The sequence below is a fragment of the Neolamprologus multifasciatus genome, chromosome 16, assembly GCF_963576455.1.
Source record: "Neolamprologus multifasciatus chromosome 16, fNeoMul1.2, whole genome shotgun sequence".
Classification (NCBI taxonomy): domain Eukaryota; kingdom Metazoa; phylum Chordata; class Actinopteri; order Cichliformes; family Cichlidae; genus Neolamprologus; species Neolamprologus multifasciatus.
The window spans coordinates 34,379,019-34,388,378 of NC_140454.1; the positions used below are offsets into that span (position 1 = coordinate 34,379,019).

Consider the following 9,360-nt stretch of genomic DNA (forward strand, 5'->3'; position numbering starts at 1 on the left):
AGTCGCCTATTGATTTATAAATGCACTGCAGTGGTGTATAAACGTACACAAACTGTGTTCCAGTCAGAAACTTATGGACCTACTAAATCTAAAACTGTCAAAATAATTAAAGTTTCTACATAAATATGATGCACTGGTAAAATCAGTCTTTTTGCTCTTAACATCCCATCATAGTTACATCTGTGGCTCTCATGAACTATTTCTGAGCTTAAAATGAACTCCAGTCCTCTTTATGTCACTAGACTCACCTGGCAGGTAGCTTTGAATTCACCAGAGGAAGGACAGTTCTTAGTCTGGAAGCTTTATTACTATTGCTGAAAGGTAAATGACAATAACTGCATGAACCTGATCCTGGCGTTACCTGTGGGTCAAAACGTGTTACTTACCTGAACAAAGGTCAAACTAAAGTGCTTTTGCACTCGCAGCTGGTGTAGTGACGAGAGCTCTCAGCCGTGTACATCAATCAATGTTTATTTCAATTTGCTGTTGCATCAACATATTTTCAGATCATTTTTTGTCAAGTAATTTCTATTACACTAGTATAATATCAAGAAGAACAAAAAGTGGTAGAATCCATTTAAATAAGACAAACGTTGCTGCCATCATTGAGAAAACCAAGTGAATGCCTCTTTAACATACTACAGTGTGAAGAACTACATCGTTCCTGTGATTTCGACAGAGCCAGAATACCAGATACAGTACCAGCAGTAACAGGTACAACATATACGAGAAAATATCCCAAGAATATATTTTATTTTTTATTTTTTTGTTTCACCTTTCACCCAAGATTGAACTGTACAGTTAATATAAAAACTGAAAACATAGAAACCAAAAACCTTCTAACAAAACACCCTGTCAGCAGAATCTGAGTTTTTTTGTAATTTTTTTGTGTATTTTGGTTTTGTGTTGTTTTTTCTGCACTTACACAAAACTCATTGACGGTACAGAGATAAGAGAGAACGACATTATTAGTTTGATGTGTTTTAGACACCCCGTTGAACCAGGTCGTGTAATCTCTGAAATCCAGGTAGCCTGGCTGCAGGATTTCAGGTGAAGTCGGTAAAAGTAAAGGGTGTGAAGGCCGCTCGAGCCTCAGGAATGTGTCAGCCGCCTGACAGGAAGCAGGCAAAGATGATTAGCAATGCAGATTCACGCGTTCCTCTTATTATTTCAGGCTGTGGACGTATGCGCTGCCGTGCACGTTTCACGCCACGATCAGCATAAAGGTCTGACGTGTGTGAGAGACGGATGCCGGTTATCCCGTGTTTGAGTTTTCAGTTCAAAATACAGACAAATACACAAGTACAAAATATCCTCCTCACTCGATGTTGTTAGTCCTTGTCGTGTGGCTACCCACTGACACGTAACACAATCACGATGTGATACACGACGACCATGTATCATGACACGTTTGTTGTTTTTAAAATACAAAAGCCTTCGTTAAAGAGGCCCTAACCATCAAATATAGGACTGCGACACAAGGATATCATAGTCATAGTCATCAAGAACGATATCGAAAGGAAGAGAAACCAAAACCGAACGAACGCCTTCGTTTTTTTTCACGTACTCGACAGCTGAACATCACTGGAAACAACTGTCACTTCTCCCGAACCTGACAAACAACTCCTCTTCATGTTCCCATCACGAAGACGGTGACAGTCACAGTACTGCCTGTCATTATGAAAAGACGACTGCTCGGGTTGCACACCAGAAACTGCAGAGTGAGGTGGAGAGAGATGTGAGGGTGTCGTTCACGTTGGCTGCTCTGGCTGAGGAAGGTTGTGGTTCTCTTTCTGCCTCACTCACACTTGCACACGCGACCTAACGTCGGACGAAGGCAGCGATAGACTCAAAGATCAGCGACAACTAAAACACGCCTTCATATTTTCACGGTCACCGTTCTCCTCTGATGAGCCACAGCAAACCAGGATCAGCTCCTCCGTGGTTTTTATGGCACGTGAACATAAGTTTGCAGTATAGATATAAACACACTGACCACAACACGCTCCCACACCCACGTCTTCTCTCATGTTCATTTCACGGGTTTGTAAGTTGCAGCAGCTGAAAAGTGGAACTCGATTGCTGAGAGCTGAGTGTTAATACAACTGATTTATATTTCATTTGCACTGTGCAGCCCAGAGTACGAACAACGTTTTAGCGGTTTTTAAGTGTGTGTAGACAAAGTTAACTGTGTGCGTTTGTTATATATAGTGTGTGAAGTAATATGAGCTGAGACTAAGGAGTAAAAAGAAAAAGAAACATTAAAAAAAGGGAAAGTAACACAACTTTTGGCTTAGTAGCAATGCAGGTATACGTTTCCCTTTTTATATATCATTTTTTGTTAATATCTCAAAAAATAGAAAGTTTTTTATAATTTGTGTTGTTGGCTTACATCATAAATAAAACGTCTTTTTATGTTTGACTCTCATGTTAAAGTAGCATGCTGCTTTTTAATATGGCAGTTGTATATTTTTAGTCATTCATTGCTGTTTCATGCATTTCTTGTTGGTTTCTTAGTTTTTGACTATCTACACAGTAAGGTCCAGAAAAACCGCACACACACACACACACACACACACACACACACACACACACACACACACACACACTTCCAGTTCCATCTTCAGACCTTCAAATGCCGCCGTCCCCTCACCGTCCTTCTCGCTGCAGGTCTAGACGGGGAACTAGCCCGTCCTCATCACTCAGCGATGTGACAGTGTGTGCATGAAGCCAAGCCAGAAGCCATAAAGACAAAGTCACTGTGCCTCTCTTTGAATGCTTTCATTTGTGAAGTGAAAGTCCCGTCGCGGCATATCGTTCCCAGCAGCATGAGGGCAGACCGAGGCCCCCGTCCTGCTATTAGAACTGGTACCACTTCTTGTCCTTGCATTTCAGCATCAGCTGGAAAAGATACAAAACGACATCTCCTTAATGAGGAGGACTGGAAGCTTTTATTGCATCGGGAAGTAAATTATTGATTTGCCAACAAGAGAGTCATTTAATAACCACTTTTGTTGGCTTCAGTTCAGTTTTTGTCTCAAAATCAGATGCTGTTTATATTTTCACATCATGTTATGTTTCATTTTCACCTCATGAGCGTGCTTGGAGAAGGCTTCTGCACTAGTCATCATTAGGGCGGTGCGCTCCTCCAGCTCCCCCAGCCTCTGGCCTCTCTCATCCAGAGCAATGCGCGCCCTCGCCAGCTCGCCCACCGCTCCACTAGCGGCGACCTTCATGCCCTCCACTCCTCCCTGTCCAGGGATGTGCTGCGCAAGACTCCGAGAAGCCTTCCCGGCCGCAGCCTCGCCGACTGTTGGAATGAGACAGAATGACAGGGGTGTGGAAATCAAACGCACCCTGGGGTTCTTCAGACACGCCTCCTAATTTTGCCAACTGACTGTTTGTCATTGTTTGCCAACATTGTGAGCTCGCTCTGACTGCGATTGCCTCATGTGATAAAAGTTAAACTAGTCTGAGTATTTTCAGAAAACTTTTAAGGTGTTCTCACATCGCCCCGTCTCACTGCGCGACCTCTTATTGGTTAGAGCGAGTGCAAGTCTCACAACCAAAGCCACAAAATCAGGAAGTACATCTTATGTAATCTTCCATGTGCAGGCTAAAGACATTCATGTCTTATTATTAGCAGTATAATATGGTGTCATGCATTCTTGAATGCTTTATATTGAGAAAATAATGTAGACAGACAACGCACAGAGCTCTTCTCTGTCAAAGGTGTGGGCATTTCCTCCAAAGAAGCCTTTTAAAAATCCTCGGTTCTGGGCTTCTGGTGTTTCTATTGGTGTAAACAGCTCTCCCAGCATTTCCTGCAATAAAAAAAAAGAATTTTAGAAGTTGCACGAAGGATGTAATCAGAGAAGGTGGCAGATAATTCACTGGCCATAGAACAGCAACAGAAGGAGGGGATGATTGCCAAATGGCCAATTTTGCCGGCCCTAGTGCTGACCTGCAGGTTATCGCACATCTCCTGGCTGTATGTAATTCTCTGGACCTCTGTGGGGGAGCTGAGATACAGTGCCTGCCCCCCATTGGTGAAGTAAAAGGTTCTTGCAATGCGCATGTCTGTCAGAGGCAGGTAATTGACATCCATGAGCGGCCTTAAGCTGGGCAGACTGTGGGCAGAATGAAAGAGTGAAGAAAGGTAAGAACAGCTGTGCAATAATTACCGAGCTTCAAAAGTAAACTACACCGAACATCAGAATAAAAAGAAAGAAATCATTATTATGTTTCTTTTCTAATCTTTGGTAACAAAGCAGCTTTTCATAGGCTGTAGTCTCAGAGGTAAACTGCACGAATCCGGTCTTTAAGTCTGACGTCATTAGTCAAACAAACACTGCGGCATCACTGAGAGTTAAAAACAGTCTAAATTCTTTCATCTTTAATAAAATTATCAGTGTTGCTGCTTTACCAGGTGTAACAATTAAGTTTAGCATCCATGAAAACAGAATTTATTAAATTCAACAGAGTTAGAGGTTAGCAGGAAGTTAGCAGGAAGTTAGCAGGAAGTTAGCTCGCTAGTTAGCTAAACATGATATAGCATGTTCTGACTGAGAGATTTCTGAAAAATTCAAACGTACAGCTCTGCTGTCACTTCCAACATAAATGAAGACAGAAAACTAAACAGCAGTGACGTTTGTAGGGTTACTGAAGTTGGGCTAGCTGGTATATGATGATGTGCTACGTGATCGCTAGCTACACAGCTATGTTAGCGTAGCATAAACACAGTGAAGCTAACTTTTTTCCACTCGATAAAAGTTAACGTGAGGGTTCCTGATGGTTGGAGACAAATACAATCGCATGGCAGGATGCTGTAAACGGACCAAACTTCAGTCAGCAGAACAACTGAGATAATCCATCCACAATACGAGGTTAGTCATTAATATACTGCTGCATGGGCTGCAGTTACATCAGAAAGTTTAAAAACTGAGCTTTAAATTGAACAGTGGTGGTAAAAACAGAGAGAGGCCGACAGTGATCACTGACTGTTTTTAGGGGCTTGTTAAGATTAAATAGAACAAGATACAAAACATGTTAAAAACACAGCAGCCTTAATAAACACAGTAGTTTGGGCTCGGAAGCAGGTTCATCACATCATCACTTAAAGACCGGATAGAGTCAGACCATTCAGCATCCACCCAGTGAGTGGCCCTTGCGTAGAGTCACATGTAACTCTCAGATTTCCTCTGCACCAAAACGCTCTCACTGACGGGTTCAGATTAAGTATCCTTACCTGTGAAAAGGAAAAAGCTGCTACTGCAGCCACGTTCAGTTTAACAGTGCAAACACAGAAATGATAGCTGCACTGACAGAGCAGGCTTTAAAGTAGGCCGTGCTACAGCGTGCGCAGATTAAAACAAACATCTAATGACAGAGAACTCGAGCGGCCGTGGTCATACCTGAGCGTCATGACGTGTCCGTTTGCACAGAAGCAGGCGAGGCACACGCTGTTACACACAGACACCACGTCAGCCCTCAGCACAAAGGACGACTCTGTGATGTTGTGGACAAACAGGCAAGACTGCGAGGGCATCAGGAACACTTTGGCCTGCCTCTCAGAGCACACCACAGCCAAGTGTCCGTCTCCGCAGGCGTCCTGGGAGGACGATGGCGAAAAGTGGACCAGCTTGCGCCTCCGCGGTCGGTCGGGGTCCTCGGGGGCGTTGTGGTCCCGCCAAACCTCGTAGGGGGTCAGAATGAGAGCTCCCATGCAGTCCAAGAAGCTGAAGCGTAACACAGAGCCCTTCAGCATCAGCACCGCTCCTGTGTGAGCAGAAGAGGAGAGGGACCCAGCACAGTGGGAGAGAAAAGTCTTTAAAGCTCAGCACAGGATGGAAGACGGCGCTGAGCGTAACATTTCAGTCAAAAAGACGCGTCTATGTTCTCACATGGTCTTTAAAAGACCACACCACTGCTGCCAGAGTTTTGCCCTCGCCCCCAACCGGTCCTGGCAGACCTCTGCTGTAGGTCTCTTCGAGTCAAAGCATCCTTCCTTTCCACTGTTGTGATTTTCCCTCTAATACTGCCTGTAATATAACGTTTGTATAGCTATACAAAAAGGACTGAATGATACAAGGTAAGCTTCACAACCTTGTACACTTAACTGCCTCACAAGTGCAACTACTGGATGCAGTAATACATTACTGACACTTTTCAGACGCTACATTTACTACGTCGGACGTTATCCAATAGACGCCCACAGGAGCACTTTAGAACGAGAGGAAACAATCCTTTCTTCTTCTCTCGAGTGGATCTGTGACCTTCCAGTAATAAGCTCGCTTCTTATAAGTTTAGTCTCAAGAGAAGAGCTGCTGCTTCAAAGGGACTGGAAATTTGGCTATATTGATGCTTTTACTCTGAACGGGAGACCTTTTTTTTCAGGAGCAGTAATGCGTCTCTGAGTGGCTCCGTTTTGTGTAGACTGTAGAAACACTGTCTACACTCTGGAGTACAAAATCAGGCCATTTGCAAAATAATGCATGATGGATGCCCATCAAAGTTTCAGTGAAAGAAAATCACGTCTCATTGAAACAAATGAGGCCTTTGAAGCCTCACAGCTTAACACGGTGCATCGGTGTTCTTGGAGAACGATCTCCACTTACTGTAAAAGTCAGCCACACGTTTCCTCTCATGTTTATAACGACCGTTCGTGTCCACAGCACAGAATTCAAACTGAGTGAAAGATGAGATTTGTTTAGTCAGATCAGTGTCCCGGGGTTTAGACCGAGCTCCATCAAAGCAGCATCACTGACATGATGATAAGTTTATTATGTACTGTGGCCACTGTGGGTCGGCTCCAGCTGTTAAAGGGTAAATCAGTTTCCTCTACGTACCAAATGACCATTTTACTTCAAACGTAATTTTAATGCAGTTTTTGCCATCAATGACAATGAATCCACATTTTTGCCTTTTGAAGGCGTGCGGTCCAAACGTTGATCAGCTGTAACGCAGCCTGTGTCGGGGTCTGTGACTCAGCATTTGGAGTCCATGTTGAAAGTATGCTTAGTTCCTGCGCTGCTATTATTAGTTAGGATTTAGTTGAGTTTCATTCTGGTTTTGTTTCTTCTATAATTCCTGATTTATAAGTCGTCTCTTGTCATTTGTTTATTGTCTGCATGTTTCATGTTGTCAAGCCTGTGTTGTCATGTCCACATCTCTCCATGTTTTGTGTTTCTGTGTTCAGACTTTCGGACTGCCTCGAAGAGATTCTGGCAAACCGTCGGGCGTCTCAGGAGGGGAAAGCGGTGCTCTGCCTGCACTGTGTATAGTGCTGGCGGAGCGCTGCTGACGTCGACTGAGAAAATTGTCAGGCGGTGGAAGGAATACTTCGAGGACCTCCTTAATCCCACTGACACGTCTTCCGAGGAGGAAGCAGAGTCTGGGAATGAGGGGAATGACCCGCCAATTTCCGGGGGCGAGGTCACTGAAGCAGTTAAACAACTCCTTGGTGGCAGAGCCCCTGGTGTTGATGAGGTCCGTCCCGAGTTCCTGAAGGCTCTGGACGTTGTAGGGCTGTCCTGGTTGACACGCCTCTACAATGTTGCGTGGAGATCAGGGGCAGTACCCGTGGATTGGCAGACCGGGGTGGTGGTCCCCATCTTTAAGAAGGGGGACCGGAGGGTGTGTTCCAACTACAGGGGGATCACACTCCTCAGCCTCCCCGGGAAAGTCTATGCCAGGGTGCTGGAAAGGAGAGTTCGTCCGCTAGTCGAACCTCCGATGCAGGAGGAACAATGCGGTTTTCGTCCTGGTTGCGGAACACTGGACCAGCTCTTCATCCTCTCGAGGATACTTGAGGGTGCATGGGAGTTTGCCCAACCAGTCTACATGTGTTTTGTGGACTTGGAGAAGGCATTCGACCGTGTCCCTCGGGGTGTCCTGTGGGAGGTGTTGCGGGAGGATGGGGTGTCTGGCCCATTGCTACGGGCCATTCGATCCCTATACAACCGTTGCAGGAGCTTGGTTCGCATTGCCGGCAATAAGTCGGACTCGTTCCCGGTGGGTGATGGGCTCCGCCAGGGCTGCCCTTTGTCACCGGTTCTGTTCATAATTTTTATGGACAGGATTTCTAGGCGCAGCCAAGTGGCGGAGGGCTTTCACTTTGGTGGCCTCAGGATCTCATCTCTGCTTTTTGTGGATGATGTGGTTCTGTTGGCTTCATCGGGTGATGGCCTCCAGCTCGCACTGAAACGGTTCGCAGCCGAGTGTGAAGCAGCGGGAATGAGGATCAGCACCTCCAAATCTGAGGCCATGGTTCTCAGCCGGAAAAGGGTGGAGTGCCCACTCCGGGTCGGGGATGAGTTCCTGCCCCAAGTGGAGGAGTTCAAGTATTTCGGGGTCTTGTTCGCGAGTGATGGGAGAAGGGAGCCGGAAATCGACAGACGGATTGGGGCTGCGGCTGCAGTGATGCAGACGCAGCACCGGTCCGTCGTGGTGAAGAGGGAGCTGAGTGTAAAAGCGAAGCTCTCAATTTACCGATCGATCTACGTCCCTACCCTCACCTATGGCCACGAGCTGTGGGTAGTGACCGAAAGGACGAGATCGCGGATACAAGCGGCGGAAATGAGCTTCCTCCGAAGGGTGGCTGGCCTCTCCCTTAGAGATAGGGTGAGAAGTTCGGCCATCCGGGAGGGGCTCAGAGTAGAGCCGCTGCTGCTCCACATTGAAAGGTTCGGGCATCTGACAAGGATGCCTCCTGGGCGCCTCCTGGGTGAGGTGTTCCGGGCATGTCCCACCAGGAGGAGGCCCCGGGGCAGACCCAGGACACGCTGGAGAGATTATATCTCTCGGCTGGCCTGGGAACGCCTTGGTGTTCCCCCGGATAAGCTGGAGGAGGTGGCTGGGGAGAGGAAGGTCTGGGCCTCTCTGCTTAGGCTGCTGCCCCCGCGACCCGGCCTCGGATAAAGCGGATGAAGATGGATGATGGATGGATGTTCAGTGTGCTTGGTTTTACTTTCCCCCTGTGGCACCATCATGTTCGTTTGTGTCGACTGTGTTTGCACTTCCCTCGTTACCCTCCTGTATGCTTCAGTCCGCTTACTGTTCTTGGTCAGGTCGTCTGTTTGTTTCATATCATACAGTTTTTGCTCCTACTGTTCAGGTTTGTGTTTGGTTTATTTCATAGTTTCATTATCGCATGTTCCTGTTCAGTTTCATGCTCTAGTCTCTTGTCATTGTTTCCATATTTAGCCAAAGTTGTTTCCCAGTTTAGGTTTCAGTTTAGCTTCACCCTTGTTTCAACTCGCCTTGCTTGTCTCTTTTTTCATCAGCTTAAATCAACGGTCTTTGTTAAACCATAGTGCGTTTCTGTTTTGGGGTCCGTTCCTCAAACACACCGGCTGCTCA

At 46.2% G+C, this 9,360-nt stretch overlaps 1 protein-coding gene across 16 annotated transcripts in view; it reads right to left on the reverse strand.

The window, feature by feature from the left end:
- Positions 1-455: 455 nt before the first annotated feature.
- Positions 456-9,360, reverse strand: part of stxbp5l (syntaxin binding protein 5L) — a 145,294-nt gene continuing 136,389 nt past the window's right edge. For all 16 annotated transcript variants that reach the window (XM_085135597.1, XM_085135595.1, XM_085135593.1 and 13 more), the window contains 5 exons: positions 5,415-5,778; positions 3,965-4,130; positions 3,713-3,824; positions 3,090-3,310; positions 456-2,901 (listed from right to left, as the gene is read on the reverse strand). In XM_085135597.1, the coding sequence (XP_084991723.1) occupies positions 2,860-2,901; positions 3,090-3,310; positions 3,713-3,824; positions 3,965-4,130; positions 5,415-5,778 (905 nt within the window). In that variant the 3' untranslated portion in view covers positions 456-2,859. The remainder of the gene's footprint in view (positions 2,902-3,089; positions 3,311-3,712; positions 3,825-3,964; positions 4,131-5,414; positions 5,779-9,360) is intronic.